At 46.3% G+C, this 20,378-nt stretch overlaps 1 protein-coding gene across 3 annotated transcripts in view; it reads right to left on the bottom strand.

The window, feature by feature from the left end:
• The window catches only part of AATF (apoptosis antagonizing transcription factor), an 82,314-nt gene extending 61,936 nt beyond the window's left edge, over positions 1 to 20,378 (bottom strand). The window contains exons 1-4 of one of the 3 annotated variants that reach the window (XM_037880669.2): positions 20,199 to 20,378; positions 13,297 to 13,488; positions 11,537 to 11,956; positions 10,008 to 10,145 (exon numbers count right to left, since the gene is read on the bottom strand). In XM_037880669.2, coding sequence (XP_037736597.2) covers positions 10,008 to 10,145; positions 11,537 to 11,956; positions 13,297 to 13,488; positions 20,199 to 20,376 — 928 coding nt within the window. In that variant the 5' untranslated portion in view covers positions 20,377 to 20,378. Of the gene's footprint in view, positions 1 to 10,007; positions 10,146 to 11,536; positions 11,963 to 13,296; positions 13,489 to 20,198 lie in introns of all 3 variants that reach the window. The other 2 variants (XM_043531255.1, XM_043531256.1) reach the window with 2 other exon arrangements.

Raw genomic sequence — 20,378 nt, 5'->3', positions numbered from 1 at the left:
TTCAAAAATAACTGCACTGAGAAAAGCCTAGTGGGAGAAGATGAAACTCGTTTGGTATTCTGGAGATCACATCTCATTCGTAACCGGGATGACCTGCCCTCCTGCATCATCTGATGCATAATAATGGTGACAAATCGAAAGATGTCTTCCTTTGCCAAAAAGAGATGAAGTATTCAAGAATATATATGCAGAAGATCACAATCATACCACCTCGGGCTGTGATCTTGACAGGTACCAGTTTAACAAAGTCAGCACCCAAAGAGGTGACATCCAATGAAAACCCAGGTAAAACAAATGCTGTTCCCTAGCATGTGCCTTGGGGGTACCGTGCCTTTGGATGCGCTGTGCTGCAGAACAGATGTAGGTCAGAAGCCATGAGATTAAGATCCCATAGTCACTTCTCACAAGAGCGGTTAACCCCTCTAAAATAGCCAGATCCCAATTCAGGCAATTAACGTAAACTCTGCTGTAGCCTCAAGTGAGTGAGTTATCCTTCATTTCCCAACTCCACACTAAAAGCGGCTACATTTCCACCCCAGAGATAGCTGCATTTCCATGATGGGCAAAGCGATCAGACTGCAAAGCACTTTTTTGGGAAGGAAGGCCAATACTTCTTTGCATATCATGGACAGCATCACAGACCCAGATTTGGGCAGTTCCTGGCAAGCCCTAAGAAGTTTTATAACACACCTTTTTAACTCTACTTTTCAATAAAATGTAATGAAATAGCAACCGTTGGCTGCTGTACCTGAGACATGTAACACCTAAAGGAGATTAACTAATCAATGTGAAGTATAGGTTAACCTGTAACTACTGACTTTGGATTTAAGGAAGGGACTACAATAAGCTTAGGAGAACAGACGTTCCCTTCCCACATAGTTTATCTGCAGCTCACATTCTCTCCCCCTCTTCAGGCAAAATCCATCTCCGAGTGGAGGGCTAGCACAAGGTCTACTGCACCATTTAAGTCCTATTTTGAGCACGAAGGCCTGGTCTGCACTGCAAAGTTTTGCCAACTTAACTATGTCAGCTATGGGGGGGGGGGGGGGGGAGTGGATCCCACCCCCTCACTGACAAAGCTATGTTGACAAAAGCTTTGGTGTAGATACAACCATGCTGACAGAAGAGCACATCTGTCAATTTACCTAATGGTCAGGGAGATAGTGTAGCTATGCCAGCAAAACTCCTTCCGTTGGCTTACATTGCATCTCCACTAGGGGGCTCTGCCAAGCCTAGCTCTACTGTAGACATGGCCTTGGATGGGGCGTGCATGTGTGTGGGCCCCCTTCACTCTTTAAGACGACATTCACTGAACAAGGACAGCCGGCTCTAAGAACTCGTCTCCTGACATCAAACGCAATCTCATGCTTCAGGGTTTAAGCTGTATCACCACAGGAGCTAGGAAGGAATTCACCCTCCATAGTACTGCACAATTAGCAAGGAGCATTAGTTTGGGAAGGTGGAAGAGGAACTGTTCTTCAGTATCAGATATATTGGCCATTGCCAGAGGCAGGACGTCAGATGTGGAAGCCTTCTTTGTTCTCTGCTATAGGCACACAGAGATGGTGGCTACTATTAGTTTAGGGAACAAGGTCCACTTAGCTTGCAGTGCTACTCATCAGCCCAATCCTGCCAAGCGCTGGGCACCCTTCCAACTCCCAGTGACTTCAGTGTGAACTCAGCTCCTTGCATCAATGAGTTCCCATGAGAACCATCAACACTCCTTCCCAAGGGACCATTCTGAGAGAGCATTATGAAAATGCTAGCAAGGCTTTCCTTTTGTTAACACGCCTTCCTTGGACACACAAACTTCACATGGCATATCAGGGCAATTTCCCTTTAATCTCAGAGCCACTAGGAATATCATGGGACGTATAATTTTAGATCAACACCCCAGATGTGAGGAAAATAAAATCGGTGTGATTTTACAGTGCACAAATTGATGCTGAAGTACTCCATTGTGAGATAGGGGAGGAGAGGAGTACATACTTTTGCACTCCATTGTGAGATAGGGGAGGAGAGGAGAACATACTTTTCCAGCAGAATTTAAAACACAGAATTCATCTTGTGCCTACAGAAAAGAAGAGTCTCTCTCTTTCCCTCTGATCAAAGACCAGTGGTTCTCAACCAGGGTACACGTACCCCTGGGGGTATGCAGAGGTCTTCCAGAGGGTCCATCAACTCATCTAGATAGTTGCCTAGTTTTACAACTGGCTACATGAAAAGCACTAGCAAAGTCAACACAAACTAAAATTTCATACAGACAATGACTTGTTTATATTGCTCTAGATACTATATCAGTGTTTCTCAACCTGGGGGTTGCAATTTATTTTATAATTATATGGTAAAAATGAGAAAGTAAGCAATTTTTCAGTAACAGTATGCTGTGACACTTTTGTATTTTTATGTCTGATTCTGTAAGCAAGTAGTTTTTAACTGAGCTGAAACTTGGGGTTCGCAAGACAAATCAGCCTCCTGAAAGGGGTACAGTAGTCTGGAAAGGTTGAGAGCCACTGCTCTGGACCACTGGGTGGCAAAGCATACTGTCCTGAAAACATTGGTGTTGCTCCACTCAAGTACTTTCATCTTGGGTAGGTATGAGATAATGGACCTGAAAGCATGAATGACAAATGCATTTGATAAAAATGTTCAGGGTTTTATTTTGTTACTGAACATGAGACTTTGCCAAACTTCTCCACAGCCCCATAAAACATAACCAATACTTAGAATGTGTCACCCCCACCAGGGGTCCCTCACTTAGTGAAGACTAAGGGCTTGTCTTCACGTAAAGCGTTGCATCGGTGCAACAGTCTTTAGTGAAGACGCCACTATTCTGACAGAAGAGCTTCTCCCATCGGTGTAATTAATCCATCTCTAGGAGAGGTGGTAGCTACATTGGGGATATAGCGCTGCCTACACCAGGGGCTAAGTTACTATAACTACGTCGCTCAGGGGTGTGGATTTTTCACACCCCGTAGCAACGTAGTAATATTGATATAAGTCTGTAGAGCAGACTTGGCCTTAGACCCCATGGTCAAGAGCACCAAGAAGCTAAAATGAAGAAAATATTAGACTTAAGTGGAGAAAACATTGGACTTTGGTTCTGCCTCTTGCCCAAGTCTGATATTTTCTCCATTTCTTTTCACTAGTCCACTGATTCTTCTCTTGAGCTTGGGATGTTGAAAGAAGCAACATGGAATTCCAGTAGCTCTTCATAATCTATTGACAGGTGGAACCACAGGACAGGAACAAAAATTATTACTTTTATATAGGTTTTATGGAATTATTGACAAGTCTTAAAAAGTTAAGATGAAAATAGATATCCATTCTTTAAAGTCTCGTCATTTCCATTAACAGCTCGCTTTTTGCAATAACTCAGCTTTGACTTTTACCATTCTTTTAGTTCCAGATCCCTCCAACTACTAGTTAGGAGATGAATTTGTGCTGTTTAAAAGCTGGGATTCCCAGCTCTTTTCCAACAGCATAAAGTATTGGTTTCTAGCTCTACCGGTTTTGGAAATATCATCCATTTTTGAACTATACAGATCAGGTTCACGTTGAAGTGGGAGGGGGTTAAGGGAAAGCAGGATGTTAATTGGAACAGTGAGATATTGCAACCTGTCAGGGCTATAAAACAGTGCAGAGAGGCACAGCTATCCAAGGGCATAGAGGGCACTGGATTCTAGTCCTTGTGGATTAAGAGAGATCATGTTTTGAAGCCCTCATCGGGCCCTCACACTAGCTATACTTTTCTGGCACCGAATCAAGAGATAACATAAGACAACCCAGTCACTGGAACTGTTTCATTTCTGACCTCCGAATACTGCCATCACCCTCTTACTTTGACTATTCCTTGCCCTTTGGGCAATTACGCAGTCTTGTTGAACTGCCAATGAGAACTAACTCTTCCCGAAAAAGAAAAACAAAACACATAAGATCATTAACTGCAAGTGTGCAATCTATGTGGGGAGACAGCACAGAAACTTGCACCCGGCACTCCTTTTCTATGTAAATAATGCAGGGATCCTGCGGGAACTTGCCAAGGATTGGAATTTTTAATTAATGGGTCTCTTTAATGTGCAAATCAGCAGCAGACTGCAAGTTCTGACTTGCATTGATTATGAAAAACATTAATTGAATGTGCAAGACCCTAAACACGGGCAGCATCTCATGTCCTGGACTAGACTGGAAGATATGGTGCAAGAGAATACAAATCTATCTTGGGGAAACAGACCACTCCAGGCAAGAGTACCTTAGAAATTTTAGCTGTGGGAGTTTCTGTGTAGAGAGCATTAAACATTTACACTATATTCACAGAGCAACCACTGTAATTGCGGTGGCATTAAAAGACCACTAAGACTTTCTCCCTGGAAGTGAAGCAGGAATAAACATGAGCTCCATTACCATGAGCTTGTCCCCAATTTATATGTAAAAAAGAAGGGAAAAAACCTGCAGCATAATTAAGGATTTTTTTAAAACGAAATAAAAAGTAAGACAGTGCACACAAAGCAAGGCTGTCTCTTTAAACAGAAATTCATCCTATATAAATTATGGCCATAAACTTTTCCTGCAGTGCAGCCTAATTAATTCTTGTTCTATACACAAAGGGAAATGCTGGGTGACAAATGGGTGTGAAGCTTGAAAGCTGCCAGGTCTGCAAAACATTTTCTACTTCAATTTATAAGCAATTTTGCAGTAAATCATCCACCAGAAACTGAGATCGCAGGCATCTGAGAATGCCCAAGCCCCGCAAGATTGCTTACCAAAAAAAGAGAGTTTAAAAACCTCTCCACTTGCAGTCCTAATTTGGAAACTGCACGATACTGATATTTTTGCCTTGGATTTGGCTTTAACACCACAAACAAATCTTACAGCTGACACTTTACCACAGGCTCTTTAATACTATTACCCCAAATCCCTAATAGAATTGTACCATCAAAACATTCAGCCATAATGGAGAGAAAGTTGTCTCGAGAGGGATGTGTCAGACTGGCGAATGTAGATTATTTATCCATCCAAAATATTCATTCTTTCGCTGGGCAGAAAGGAGGCATGGAATACTACAAGCAATGGATACACTCAGGAAAAGCTATCGCATAAAACATGAATTAAAATATTAAGGGACAGATTTTTCTACAGGCACCTAAAAAACAAAGTTAGACACTCAACTCCCGTTCACTTTCAATGGCTCGTCGTGTCGTTGGTGGGAGAAAACTCCTCTGAGTGTCCAGTTGGGTAGGATACTAAATAGAGTTTGATATTTTTTTTACCCAATCGCTTCAAGCTTGAAGCGCCAAACTTGAAGCGCCAAACTATTTATTTTTGCTTTTACAAAAAAGGCCACATGTATCTGACTTTAAAAAAAATAGAGTAACAATGGATTTCTTTCACTAATTCAGAGAGAAGCGTGTGTGTGGCTCATCCATCCCTAAGAAGAACATAATCCAATCCAAAACAGTGTTGTTTTGACTATCATGTCGATGCCATTTTCTGCATCCAAAATCTTGGCTCTTAAGACTGGAGTGTTCCGCGGGATGACAGAATGCAATAATATTAATACTTAGTATTTACAAAGTTCTTTCCCACCTTCAAATGGCCATTAACTACTTTAATCCTCAAAACACCCATATGTAAAAATTCTTATAGATTCTTCTGGTTGGGGAAACAAGGAGAGGTTAAGTGACCTACCCAAGGCTACATCATGAATCAGTGGCAGCGTTGGGGTGAGAAGTCAGAACTCCACAGCCTTACACCCAGCCCACTAGACCAATTTAAAAAAGAATAAAAGGCTTATTCACATACAAGCCATTTTTGCTTCTATTCCAACATTAAACCCTTTGATTAGCTCATAATTGGGACTTTTATTAGACCCTGATTTATACTAAAATAAGCTGGCTGTCATAAATGAAATTAGGCCCATTCTGCATCAACTCAAGAGGCAGTTTTTTATAATCACAGTGGGCAATGTCTTTTGAATTTCACCAGGTGTTGTCTACCGGCTTGAAAGGTCACAACCAAATTACCACAAGCACAAAAGCTCCATAAGCAAGAATGTAATACAGTTCAGAGGTTGCCCACATGATGAAGCTCTGGCTTTATTGACTAGTCGCAAATCAGATGTACAGAACGAGAGCTCTGATTCATTCTCACAATGCCCAGCACAGCAAAGTGACGGGGAGATGGCTCTTTACTGTTTAACACAACAGATCGTCACATCTTTTTGTGAAATCCTTTGGGATTCAAAGGCTCACCCAATCATTAAAGCAGAAGCCACAGTTCTTACTGGAGAACCTTGTAGCAACAACTGCAAGTCAAAAGCCATCTTGCAAACAAAAAAAGATATACATGTTGTGTACGGATATTACAGCTAACGTGGGCTTAGATGGCTTGATAACTCTGCAAAGCCATTGGCTTTCACTCTCCAGAGCTTCAAAAGCCAAACCCTTCTAGTGAACAAGAATTTGAAGCACGAGAACACTTACATTTTAGAAGTATGACACATTGGACCAACCTCACAAAAGACATAATAATTAAGTAACTTCTCGAACCATGCTAATCCACAGGGATTATACTGTAGTAGTTAGAGATGAGGAAGACCATTGCACCACACTATCCATCCCCATAAAAGGGCAGGATATAGGCTGATCACAAGGGACGTATCAGGTATTAAACTGACATTACAAGAGCGATTGCTGGGTACAGCTTGTGTGTCAGTGAGGTACGTATGTCAACTGCTTAGAAATCAACCAAGATGAAAAGCCACTAATATTATTTAGTACCAAATTTGCCGCTGTGGCCAGTTAGAAGATGTAGGCCACATACAGAGCAAGTTTGTTTTACACGTCCTAAATCAAAAATTGGCAAAAGCACCTTTGCACAGTCGTGACAACATCAGCAAGACACAGGCCAACACTGTGCACCTCATTTTTTTAAAAAAAAAAATGGAACGTTTGCATTGTAAAATAGCCTATGTTCATTGCAAATTACATTAAGAGAAATGGAATTTAATCTTTGTCCTTTAAAAGAACAATATTAGAAAACACTAAACAAGAGATGATTTAATGAGAAAGTTCCTGAACTCAATATTGTTAAAAATCAATTACATGGCACCATAAATTCATACAGTGCTTTACTAACATAGATCAAGTTCCCTGCCCTGAAGAGATTAACGGATAAACATGACATGACCTCGGCCACAGATGCTTTAACAAGCAAAAATACCAAATACTGGATCCCTTGACAATGCACCAGGTTTACCTATTTGATAGACCCTAGAGATGAAAAAGATCTACGAGATTATCTAGTCCATCCCCTTAGAACCAGTGCAGAATTGTTCCCCACAATACATTTCTCAGGCTACCTTTCAGAGGCCCCGGTGATGGAGTTTCTAGTACTTCCCATAAAAGACCATTCCACAATCTAATAAAGCTAGGAACTGCCAGACTGGATCAGACCTGTGGTCCATCTATTTCAGTCCTGTCCCCAACAGCAGCCAGCAGTAGGTGCTTCAGAAGAAGGTGCACAAAACCCCACAGTAACCAGATCGGGGTCTCATTCTAGTAGTTAGAGATTGTCTGTAGCCATGAGGCATAAGATTTTCTATCACTTCCACACTTTGTTAGTATTACCTCGTTAACCATATTGGCGCCCAATCCCTCTTTGAGCCTTATTACGTTTTTAACCCCAATAGCACCCTTGTTACAAAGCATTTCTTGAGAGTCAATCTAAATTTTCCCTTTGCTAATATCTTCCCATTAACCCCAGCTATATTCCCTGGCAGCACCCAAGTCCTCTCTTTTCTTGGTGTTTTCACACATTAAATACAGCACAAAAGTGAATGTAAGACATCAGGAATGTAAATCTATAGTATTGCAACCCCTCCTAGCCAGATTATGAAAAAGGGGTGGGAGAGGAGAGAGAAATCACAAAGCAGTTATTAAACAGTGGATTTTCTTTTAACATTCCCGGACAACTAAAAAATTAACATCTCCCCTATACTGTATTTATACTATATTATATTCCATGTGCTTGGATGTATTTTGCTTATGGGAAATATCAAAATGTCAACCTTTGTTTCTGTTAAAGGTCTTTAATGATATTGCATTTTAGACCTGTAATGAAACATGGTGCTTGCTGCAGTTTGTAATGCATCTCATTAAATACATTAATAACATGCATTTCACTAAAAGGTCAGCTTAGTATTATTGGGAGTTTGCCTTCCCCCCCCCCCCACTTTAATCACTTCATTTAAAGCAGCAGAGCTAACTTGGAAATATAAAGTTCCTCACCTGCTACAAGTAGAGATGTGATGAGGAGTTAATTTGTTCAGATCTGGATTAGGTTTAAGATGGGCTATTAGGTTCGGTCAAAGGCCGACTCAGGGTCAGGATTTAGGTTCAGATTTGAAGGTGCCAAAAAGCTCATGAACCAGTCTTACAAGGATTCTGCCACTTTAAGCCAAAACCTCACAGGGTTCTCACATCATTACAGCCGCACATTCAACTGAACACGAAAATAGGCACCTTTCAAGATTAGACTGGACACAGGACCAGTACCAAAGGGCTGGCTGGGATCCGCAGAACTGGAGATATAAAGGTACTGCTTTATAATTGGGTGTTTTCTTTGATGAACTGTAAGGGTCTAGAAGCTGGAAAATATCCAGAATCAGGGTGTTGAGAAGAAAGAATTTTGAGCTAAAGAAACAACTTTCTCAGTGAGTTTTTAAATGACTTGGTGCACATATCATCATCATTTAAAGTTCCAGAAGAATATTCTACTGTGTATGCAGTTCATTATTTTTGCCAACATTTTGATCACTAGGACATAAAAATACCCCTGCAGAAACCCACTTTCCTTTCTTGTATTGAACAGTTGAACAGGTTTGATGATTTTTGATTTCATTTACTAATTAGGTAACAAAAGCCTGATCCAAAGCCCACAGAAGTCAATGGAAATGAGTTCTGAGTGCATAGTGTTTACTAGGTGCGTTTTGCGCATTATATTTGGCATCTCTTAGAGAACCCACTGTAGGCCTTACCTGACCATTATCATTAACAGTATTACTGTTTTGTTGTTGTGGGGTTTTTTTTGTTTGTTAAATAGATGAATCAGTCTCCTAACTGAATGGACACTTACTGTCCAGTTGGACAGCAGGCACCTGGCAACAAAGACTTTCTCTTTGAGATCTTATCCCGTGTGCAGCATTAAACCAGGGTATAGAGAGACTCATGGTTTGGTGACCCTCTGCCTCTCAGCATGCTGCAGTGCTGCCTAGGGACTCAAAACAGAAAGAGGAATCAACCCGTTTTCCGAAGGTATCCTATGCTGAGGACGGCTCACATAGAACGCAGCAGACCGGCAATACACCGAACTGATAACCAATCACTTCTGATGTTCAACAAGAAAAAAAAAAATCATTCAGACTGAAGGACCACACTGAACGCTGGTGGGAATGCCACTGGAGTCAGTGTGGCCACAAGCTCAGCTGAGGCGTCGTGGTGCTAAGATAGGACAAGTAGCCGCCACCAGAGCCGAACTTGGCCCAATACATCTGGATAAGGGCACAGATTTACTTAGACTGGGAGCTCTTTGGGGCAGGGACTGCCTTTGTTCTGTGCTTGTGCAGCACCAAGCACAATGGGGTCCTGGCCCGTAACAAGGGCTCCTAGGGGCTACCACCACACAAATAAATAATAATAAAACATACGATTTACATGACAGGTGTCTGTATCTCCATGGTCCTTCCCCTCGCACATCAATGTCTTGCCATTCAGCCAAAGTAGACTTGGATGGGACCGTCACCTGAGCCTGTTAAACCTGATCCCTAATTACAGTAACCACAAGGGTTCCTATCACAAGGCACAAATCCCTGTCTCAGAGGCTGAAGACATTGGCTCCACAGCCACTCCCAGCCTCTGCCAGCCCGCAACTGAGTACAGAACCTGGGTCTCCCTGAGAGCAGAGTCTGTATTTCTGACACCGAAGTAGGCAGACTTAAAACTACTTACTGTTCTTGAGTGCGCTGGCAAACTCTCGCCCACCTTCCTTTTTAAACGCCGGGAATGTATCTGGCTGTGGAAGCTGGTTGGCCGTCAGGAGCGCTTTCTGCAGTTTGATTCTTCCTTCTAACAGCTGGTCCCACAGTGCTTTAAAACACAGTGGAAACAAAAAATGAATTTCATATTCCAAAGCATTTATTCACTCACTTTCCTGTGACCCCTGCCACCCAAAGACTCTGAATCAGAAAGCATCAGCCACTTCTCTTTGCTCTCCTTCCCCAGCAGCACTTTCCTTTTGCAACAACACTTTGCAAACGGAGACTCATTATTTAATGGGACAACTAGATAATAGTTGCCTAAAAGCTTCTCGAGGCTTCTGTTAAAATTCACAAGAGAAATTCAAATCGTAGAACTGCCAAAGCAAAGGCACACACAGCTCCACTGTTTGACACGACAAATGCCAAAGGAATGGCACGCAGCACCAATTCAGCTGCCACACAGTATATCATGCCACGCAGAGCGAAATCCGGACTGCAGGGAAGATGGGTCCAGTGATGGGGGCAGGGGATTAACTGAAGAATCCCCACAAGGTGGGAGCAAACAGTCACCATGTCATGGTTAACACCTGCACTGATGGGTTGTCATCACCAACCTAGAAGCTTCTGGGTTAGCAAAGACAACTAGTCATACAGGCTAACGAAGGACCACCGAGAGAAAATATTTAATCATCACGTACATCAACTTTAGAAAAAAATCCTCCTAAAGGAAGTGAGGAGGATGTTTAGTTTCCATTGTAATCCATCATTATATCCCCATTAAACCCAAAATCTTCACTCTGGAGGATGGAGCTCACAAGGGCATAGAAAACTGGCACCTCCACCCCAGCCAACACACTGGGATGGATTACTAAAGCAACCAGGGGTCCAGGGCCCACTGGGGGGCCGCAAGCAGGTTTCAGGGGGTCCGCTGAGCAGGGCCAGCATTAGATTTGCAGGGGCCCAGGGCAGAAAGCCAAAGCCTGGGGCTGAAGCTAAAGCCTGAGCAACTTAGTTTCATGGGGCCCCGGGCAATTGCCCTGCTTGCTATCCCCTAACGCTAGCCCTGGCTTTTATAGGCAGAAAAACAGCTTTTGTGGCGACAGATGGGCAATGGAATTTTTACAGCATGTTGGAAGGGCCTCAGAGAGGAAAAGGTTAAGAACCCCTGTACTAAAGCACACCAAAACACAGACTAGTGTCTGAGTCCCTGAGCAACACCTACAGTGCAGTAAGTCCTTGTTTACATTGGTGCCATAACAATGCTCAACATTGGCTCAGCTAAACCAATTACTGACAAAGTACTAGTTTAATTCTGCAGCACAGACCAGGCCACAGTCTATGGAGCACAGCTGGTAGGACACTTGCTGTAAACTCCTAAAACTACTCCAGTGCGTGCTGCAACATGCAAATGGCTTAAAACAGGTCTTAGCTCAGTTCATTTCTGTAGCATAGACAAGGCATAAGACTCATCAAAATACAAAGCAAATTCCATGTACAAACCTATTTGGTTTTTCACAGCTTTTCCTTTTTCTACTTCTTCAGACACTTTTTCTTTAGAGAAGGTCACCACCCCGCCGTCATCCTCGCTCTCTTTGGCATCTGCCACGTCTTCCTCACTTGCATCCCCAGATTCTTCTTCATTGCTCCCTTTTTCTTCATCCTCTTCTTCCTCATCCTCCTCTTCACTGCTCCCCACATCATCCATCCCTTCCATAAATTTCTCAAAGTCACCGATGTTCTGGAAACTAAACTTCGGTGTTTGGAGCTCGGCAGATGTTTCTCTCCCCTCCTCTGGGTCACTTCCCAAGTCACCCTGAGCACTGCTGTGCTCATCGTCCTGATCAGCTGTAGCATCTAGAATGTCCTCATCCAATTCTTCCTCCAGATCTCCACTGTCAAGGTCTCTCTCAGATGATGTTTCTTCATCCGATAATTAGAGAAGGGGATATTTCAATAAAGTTATTTAATCACAAAGTATGGCTGCAACTCTGTAATATCCATTATCAGTAAGGCTGCAAATCTTTCACAGGGGTCACAGAAGTCACGGATTCCGTGACTTTCCGGGACCTCCGGGACTTCCGCAGCTGCAGCGGCTGATGCGGCTCACCCCACGGCCGCCCGAGCAGCTGGGGCAGTCCTGGGACCAGCTGCTGCTCCAGCAGCCCCAGCCAGCTGGTCCCAGGCAACTGGCCCTGGGAGCAGAGGTCTGGGAGCAGTAGTGGTGCCACAGGCTGCCCCTGCCCAGAGGAGCATCAGCAGTGGTGGGGCCCCAGGTTGCCCCCTGTCCCAGAGGAGCAGCGGTGGCAGGCCGCCCCCCTGGCCCAGAGCAGCAGCGGCGGGGCTCCGGGCTGCTCCCCACCCCCAGGAACAGCAGCGACCGCTGGATCACACCCCCCCCCGCCCCAGCAGGTAAGATTTAGTTACGGGTATTTTCAGTAAAAGTCACGGACAGGTCACTGGCCGTGACTTTTTGGTTATTGCCTGTGACCTGTCCATGACTTTCACTAAAAATACCCGCGACTAAATCATACCCTAAAAAATCAGCATCCGGTTGCTGGTCTGGCCTGGTTTAGATCTGTAGTCCACTAGGGATAATTCTAGGCACAATTTTGCTCCTTCCTTAGGCTAACCAAGGGGCTTATGAGGATACGTCGGCAAACTGAAACCTTAGTTCATGCTTTTCTGCAGTAACAGTCACTCCAACAACAATTATCACATCCATTGATTAGCTGACAGCCTTTCCCATTTAATAATGAAGCAATGGTAAGCAAACCAGGTGCTCATGCTTTGGTACATGTGTCTTTATAATGAGAAATTGTACATAAGCACTAAGCAGCTACAAATTCCCAAGAGCTGACAATTTAAAGATGGCAGCTAGTTCTCCCATGCCACACGGAGTTCACGTCACTTTCCTTGCCAGGTAATTTAACCTGGCTGAACTTTTTGTACCTGAGATTTAGTCACTGCCCTTCCTTCATCTGCAGGGAGCAGTTACGGTCCTGGAGGCTTCCCTTTCCCAGGAGCTAATGCATAAGGCTATGACTCAGCACAGCACTTAAGAAGCCACGCTTAACTTTAAGCTCATGAAGTCAATGAGACTTAAACACTGCTGAGCTGGGACTCCTATCACGGTGCCGTGTAAGAGCATTCCACTCACTGCCTGTAGTTCGCAGTTTAGGGTTGGGGGGGTCAGGAAGCAGTTTAGGGGGTGCGGGGGGGAGGGGGCATGGAAAGGCAGGGAAAGAAACTGAATTTCTCACCAAATGCTGCTCCAGGCAGAGACTCTCCCCATCGCTCTTCCTGCAAGGCCTGGCGAGATACAGCTCTCCCGCTGTACCTCTTATCAGTTTCTAAGAGGGAGGCGGAGGCTCGTTTACGTATATTGCCGACGGCAAGGATGTCATCTTCAGTTCCGCCCTCATCGAACTTGTCAATCACCCTAGCAGCAGTGGCTGTGAAGACGAGAGGGGGGTTAATAGTGCAGGGTTTCAAACTAAGAGCAGAACTCAGACTTGCGAGACAGGAGAGCGATTCTATCTAGGACTGCCAGAAAGCAGACTGGGCTTAAATAATATCTATCCCCTCCTTGGATCCAGGGGACTAGAACTAGGGACCTTGCATTCCGCATACACTGGCCCCTAACCCATGAGCTAAAGGACAAGTCATATTAGGAGTTGTATAGAACTGAGCTGTTCAGGGAGTCCCCTGGGCACACACAGCCCACAAGCTTCATTTCTGGAATCAAACCTCATCAATACCTATCTGGCTCTGGCCACCCCTGGACGGGCTTCTCCTGGGTCCACCAAAAGGGTCGTAAACCTCTTGGGGGACCAAAGCCAAGCTTTAGGTGCTTCAAAAAAACCTGGTCAGATTCATCCAATTTTGGTAAGAGCATATTAACACAGATCGACTTCTATCCTCTGGAGGCCAGCTTCTAAAGGCCAACCAATTACATACCCTGAACGCAAGTCTGATCCCACCCAGCAGAGGAGAGTGGGGCAGTATATTCAGACCAGGTTACAACAGTTTGGGTCATCAACAAGGAGTAGAAATTGTTCCAAAGGCATCTATGTTTCAAAAAGGAAATCACTGAGACTTTTCTATGGTTTAAAGCCCCTATTCCCCCTTCCAGCACCATCAAAATCTTGGGAAGAACATGGCTGAAAGTTTTATAAATTGACTAACTCCAAACATGCCTCCAATTATAATCTAGGTTTCTCCTGAACAACTTTGGTTTGGCTCTGTAGGTCAGTGAAGTGCAGCACTTTTAACTAGAGCAAAGTATCCTGTCACTCCAAGAGGCTCTCCATATGTTCATTATCAAACACCAAAATAATTTTATCTAGTTCATTTTGTTACATGAACACTGGCCTATATTCACCCCCTTGTCCATATTAGACAGACCACATTAGGCACCGCATAGAATATGTCTGCTCAGTCCCACTTTGGGGGGTCCCTGAATAATAGGGTCCTCCTGAGAAGTCTGACCAACTGGCTAGAAGATTCAGCAAAGCTGGAGGGGTTTCATTCTGCGCTTGCAAATGAAAAGACAACAACCCGTAAGTCGGATGCCCTCTGGGCTCTTGATAAATTTATAAGACACTTAAATAACTAAATGCTGTAATTGTCTAAATATAGAAAACAACTTTATTACAATGACTGTTCTCTTTCCCCCATCTCCATTCTTCAGAAACGGGGAAATGGTTTATTCCAGCAAACGTGGATCATTATAACAGGTTCTCTTCTCTATTTGCATTCATGCGCAAGGCACCCTCTGCAAAATTATAGGGTTAGGATTGTTCAGCCAATTGAGTGATCTGATTGGCTGAACATCGCTAAGTGCTTTTTTAATGTGTGTTTGAGAATGTTAATGCCCCATTTATGTAAACTATTTACTTAAGGGGAGAGAAAAAAACAACTCACAGGGGATAAGATGTCTTATTCTCAAGCAGGCACTGAACTGCAAAATGGTGAAAGGGAAATCAGAAGCTTCCCATAACCCGCTTGGCTGGAAAGTCATTGTTCTATAGAAAACATAAGGAAAGCAAGTTCTGCAAGCTTCTCATTTAGGTCACTACCACTGAGGTGGGCAAAACATATATCACGCAGGGGTGTGAAAAAAACACCCCCCTGAGCAACATAAGTTTTGCCAGCATAAGTAAAGGTGTGCACAACGCTATGTCGACAGGAGAGCTTCTCCCGCCGACACAGCTACCGCCGCTTGCTGCGGGTGGCTAATTATGTTGATGGGAGAGCACTTTCCCATTGGCATAGAGCGGCTACACAGGAGACCTTGCAGTGGTACAGCTGTGCAGCTGTAAGGGTCTCTAATGTAGACGTAGCCATAGTATAGAAATTCACACTAGCACACAGCTCCTCAAACGCCTCAGGACACAGTGCAGGGGTAACTTTGCAATTAAATGAATTTCACCCACATATTGCTCACAGTGGAGACCAACGCACAGTATCTGCAACGCAACAGGTTACATAACTTGCTGGTTGATATCTTTAAAGCAGGCATTATGTATTGACTATGTAAAGCAAGTCAGACATTTCTGCAAAAATGAGGGCCACCTTGTCAAGTGACCAGGAGCCCGATGGCTGCATCTAAGTCACATTTAAGAACCCAGATTATTAACTATTTCTGTTACAGTAGCATTTAGAAGCTCCAACTAAGAGAGGGTTCCCATTGTGCTAGGTGCTGTGCAGACACATAGCAAGAGTCTCCACCCTGACTGAGCAGCCTGCATAAACAGACAAGACAGAAGAGGGGTGGGAGACCCCGGGCTGGGGACCCATGATTTGTTCACAGGTCATACAGTGAGTAGTAGCAGAACCCATGTCTCCCAACTCCCAGGCCAGTTCTCTATCCACTAAGCCATAAATACACAGCCATCATACTTTTCTGTACTCCTATTTCCTTTAAAGATGAAACAGAAATTACTTGTTGAATTCATAAGCAACAAAACCTGCAGCTGATCACCTCTGTCATCACCCTGCACTTACAAGAAGAGGGTAAGCGATCCAGCACCAGGGTGGTAGGTGCTTAAGAGGAGAGACTAGATAAATAGAGCGGCTTCAGACTGCCCTGTAGGACTCCATGGGTCACATCCTTGGTTCCCAGCCCATGTGCATCTGAGAGCTGCTACTAGATACACACACACAAAAAGGCTCAAAGCCAAAAAATTCTTTAACATCAAGAAAATGTAACATGTCAACCACGTCTGGTTAACGAGTTCTTGTCTATCTCATGTTCACACACAGTTGCATAGAGTCGAGATAGCTGATGCAATGCTGACCACCATGACTGCCCAGTCACCGTAAACCAGGGCAAATTCCGTTCCGTATTGTGACAGCTCACTCAACTCTTCATAATCAAGCCTGAACACAATAAAATTGTGTAACGCAGACAAGCCCTGAAGAAGAGTTCAGTGTCCTTGCTTTATTAATTTTATTTTATTTATGTTGGTCCATTGGAGGCACTCTGCACTGGTGTGATGGGATGAATGTGTGAAGTCCAAAGCAGTAAAAAAAATGGCAGGTATCGGTCTAAAAACGACAAAGAGGACATTGCCACTACATGTCATAAAAGGAGAAAACAATTTCTAAAAATTTGCAATTCAGCTAGCAAAGGGCTTGATAAAAAAAATCCACTTGCCAGTGGCCAGGAGAAAACAATGAACAAACAATGAACAATCACATCTAGTATGATAAACAGCAGCCTGGAAAGCTGGTGTGCTCTGATTGCTACTGAACATGCTAGACATGACTGTTACCAGGTAACTTGTCCTCCTTGCTTTCTCCAACCCCTTTAGTTTCTTATATCCACATTACGTGTAACACCGTACGTTCTTCCTGGCAGGGACTTTTTTTTAGAATTAGCATAATGGAACCCTGATCCTTGTTGGAGACCCCTAAACACAAAACAGATAGACAATAACAAATAATAATAATAACTGCCAGTAACTGCTGTTGAATTTAAGCTTTATTTTAAATAAAAACTACATTTCTATCCCTTCCAGCTCCAAAGGAAACCTTCCAATTGAGAATTAAGTGTGAAGAATCGATGCAGTACCCTTCTTCCCAAGGCCTTGTCTACACTATAGAGAGTTTGCTGGTAGGCTATACTGGCAAATCCTCCTCACGGAGACAAAGCAACATCAGCTCCCCAAATGAAATAAGCTAGGCTGGCAAAATGACTTTTCTGCATGTACACCAGGGCGTCTGTTGACTGACATAGCTATTATGTCAGTTAAGGGCGGCATTTTTCCACGCTCCTGACAGTTATGCCGGCAAAACTTTTAAGCGTAGAGCAGGTCTAAGTGCACGGACAGGGCATCTACAGCGACACACGTTTTCACAGTCAGCAAAACAAAATTAACAAGGCCTCTGGTCAGTGTTGCTGCTGATATACAGAAGGCTGTGAGCATTTAATTGCCCTACTTCTTGGTAAAAGTGACAGCAGAAGCAGACGCTGGGGCTATTCACAGGAGGGAAGGATTCAAAAATGGAGGCTCGGATAAGAACAGAAGAGAGGACCAACAACATGCAGCCCTGGGATAGGCTGGAAAGACAGAGGCCCTTTTAGACAGCATATGGAGCCTTTAAAATCATCAGACACGACTAGCCAAAGGATAACAGATGGAGCCCCCAGGCACAATCTGGACACAGCACGATGGCAGAAATCAAAGTCCCTCCCTTTTCCCAGCAGGTAAGTTGGGGGGCAGTAAATTTTTTACCGTTGCCCCAGGACCTCACTGGTACACATCCTCCCTCGTATCTGTAGCAGCCTTTGGCTGATTGGTTTAACCTGTGAGACATTAGGTGTCCACTACATTTTCTAAGCTCTGAGCCAGGACCCCTTTTGGACCCAATGCAAACAACAGGAGCCCATGATACATTCCCAAGGCCCTGCTTAGTAAGGAATAGTGACTACAGCAATCAATTCATCCCATACCAGTACAGCCAAATTGGCCAAATGTGGGACACATGGAGAGAGAGAGAGAAACTGAGGGGCACATGAAAATTATTGGGTCGGGAAGCTTAAAATGCTGGGTCATTAATTTCCCCAACAGTAGTCTCTAAATTTTGTGATAATGCATTTCTGATACGAATTAAAATAACAATGCTGTGAACTACTGTAAACTCATATGCGGGGGGGAAGGGGTAAGTTTTGAGCAGTAAAGAGCGACAGTCCTTGCTGGGATGCTTCAGAGGCATCACTCAACACAATCGCTAGCATAGCAGGAGCAGTGAGATATAGATCCAGCTCCACCCAAATGAGATGATGAAGACCAGCAACTGCCACGCTGCCACCCAGCGCCCCAGTGATTTATATGGGAGACTCCCAAGGACGGGGAAGCCTCACACAGGTGCTGAGCTATGGATGGATCAAGGTAAACCAGCACCGAAATATATTGACCAAGTGGTTACGCAGGCCACACGAACGCCCACAGTGGAAATCGGGAAAGCGCACACTAATGGAGGTACGGTACAGCAGACCCTCAAAGTTACGAACACCTTGGGAATGGAGGTTGTTCGTAACTCGGAAAGGTTAGAAACTCTGAACAAAACATTGTGGTGGTTCTTTCAAAAGTTCACAACTGAACATCGACTTCATACAGCTTCGAAACTTTACTACGCAGAAGCAAAATGCTGCTTTCCCTTTATTTTTTAAGTAGTTTAGGTTTAACACAGTACTGTGCTGTATTTGCTTTTTTGTCTCTGCTGCTGCCTGATTGCGGCCTTCCGGTTCCAAATGAGGCGTGTGGTTGGCCGGTCCGTTCGTAACTCTGAGGTTCTCCGGTAGGTGCCAAGGGAGGGAGCAGCCCCCAGTCTCTGCCCCAGGGAAGGGAGAGGAGTTGAGGGAAAGAAGGCCCCCGTTTTGGAGCTGGGTAAGGAGAGTGAGTATTAGCCCCGGGGTCACTGCCATAGCGGGGAAGTAGATAGAAGAGGTATTGAGGAAGCGAGGAGCAGATCCCATTCAATGTTCAGGGAGGAGAGAAGACCTCAGGAGGCGGGGGGGTGAAAACAGCAGCCCCCAGTGTACCAGGGAGGAATGCACTCGGGGACATATTGGTGGGGTGCAGCCCCCAGTCGCTGCCCGCGGGCGGGGGTGGGGGGGAGCACACAGCATTGGGGGGAAATACTGGTGGGGGGCAGCCCCCTGTCGCCACCCGGTGGGAACACAAGGCACTGGAAAGTATCGGGGGGCAGCCCCCAGTTGCTGCCCCGGGGGGGGGAGGAACGCAGCGCTGGGGGGGGTTATCGGGGGCAGCCCCCAGTCGCTACCCCAGGGGGGGGAACGCGGCGCTGGGGGGTGGGGGGTATCGGGGACAGCCCCCAGTCGCTGACCGGGGGGGTACACGTGGCGCTGGGGGAGTATCGGGGACAGCCCCCAGTCGGTGCCCGGGGGGGGAGCACGCGGCGCTGGGGGGGGGGTATCGGGGGCAGCCCCCAGTCGCTGCCCGGGGAGGTGGGGTACACGTGGTGCTGGGGGGGTATCGGGGGCAGCCCCCAGTCGGTGCCCGGGGAGAGGGGGGGTACACGTGGCGCTGGAGGGGGTATCAGGGGCAGCCCCCAGTCGCTGCCCGGGGGGGGGGGGCACGCGGCGCTGGGGGGTATCGGGGGTAGCTCCCAGTCGCTGCCCGGGGGGGGGGCACGCGGCGCTGGGGGGGGTATCGGGGGCAGCCCCCAGTCGGTGCCGGGGGGGGGGGTACACGCGGCGCTGGGGGGGTATCGGGGGCAGCCCCCAGTCGGTGCCCGGGGGGGGGGGTACACCCGGCGCTGGGGGGGATATCGGGGGCAGCCCCCCGTCGGTGCCCGAGGGGGGGCACGCGGCGCTGGGGGAGTATCGGGGGTAGCCCCCAGTCGCTGCCCGGGGGGGGGCACGCGGCGCTGGGGGGGGGTATCGGGGTAGCCCCCAGTCGCTGCCCGGGGGGACACGCGGCGCTGGGGGGGGTATCGGGGTAGCCCCCAGTCGCTGCCCGGGGGGGGGACACGCGGCGCTGGGGGGGGGGTATCGGACGTGCAGGGGGCTCTGTGCGCCGCCGCCGCCCCCTCTCCATGAGGCGCCCACGTGGGGGCCCGGCCCGGCCCGGCACCGCCGGCCGCTCCCCCGCACCCCGCCAGGCCCGGGGTCCCCCCCCCCGGCGCCCCTCACCTTCCTCCGGGTCGTCCTCGGGGTCGGCCGGGCGGGGCAGGGGGTTGAGCAGCTGCTCCAGCTGCTGCGCCAAGGGCGCCGCCATCTTCCCTGGCCGCCGCGCCGGGGGCTCGGAGCGGGCCGCGCTTCCGGGGGGGGCGGGGCGGGGCGGGCAAAGGGTCAGCGGGCGGGGGGTCATTG

Source organism: Chelonia mydas, chromosome 17, assembly GCF_015237465.2.
Source record: "Chelonia mydas isolate rCheMyd1 chromosome 17, rCheMyd1.pri.v2, whole genome shotgun sequence".
In the NCBI taxonomy this organism is placed as follows: domain Eukaryota; kingdom Metazoa; phylum Chordata; order Testudines; family Cheloniidae; genus Chelonia; species Chelonia mydas.
The sequence above is the reverse complement of the archived record's forward strand: the minus strand, read 5'-3'. Positions and strand labels throughout refer to the sequence as shown.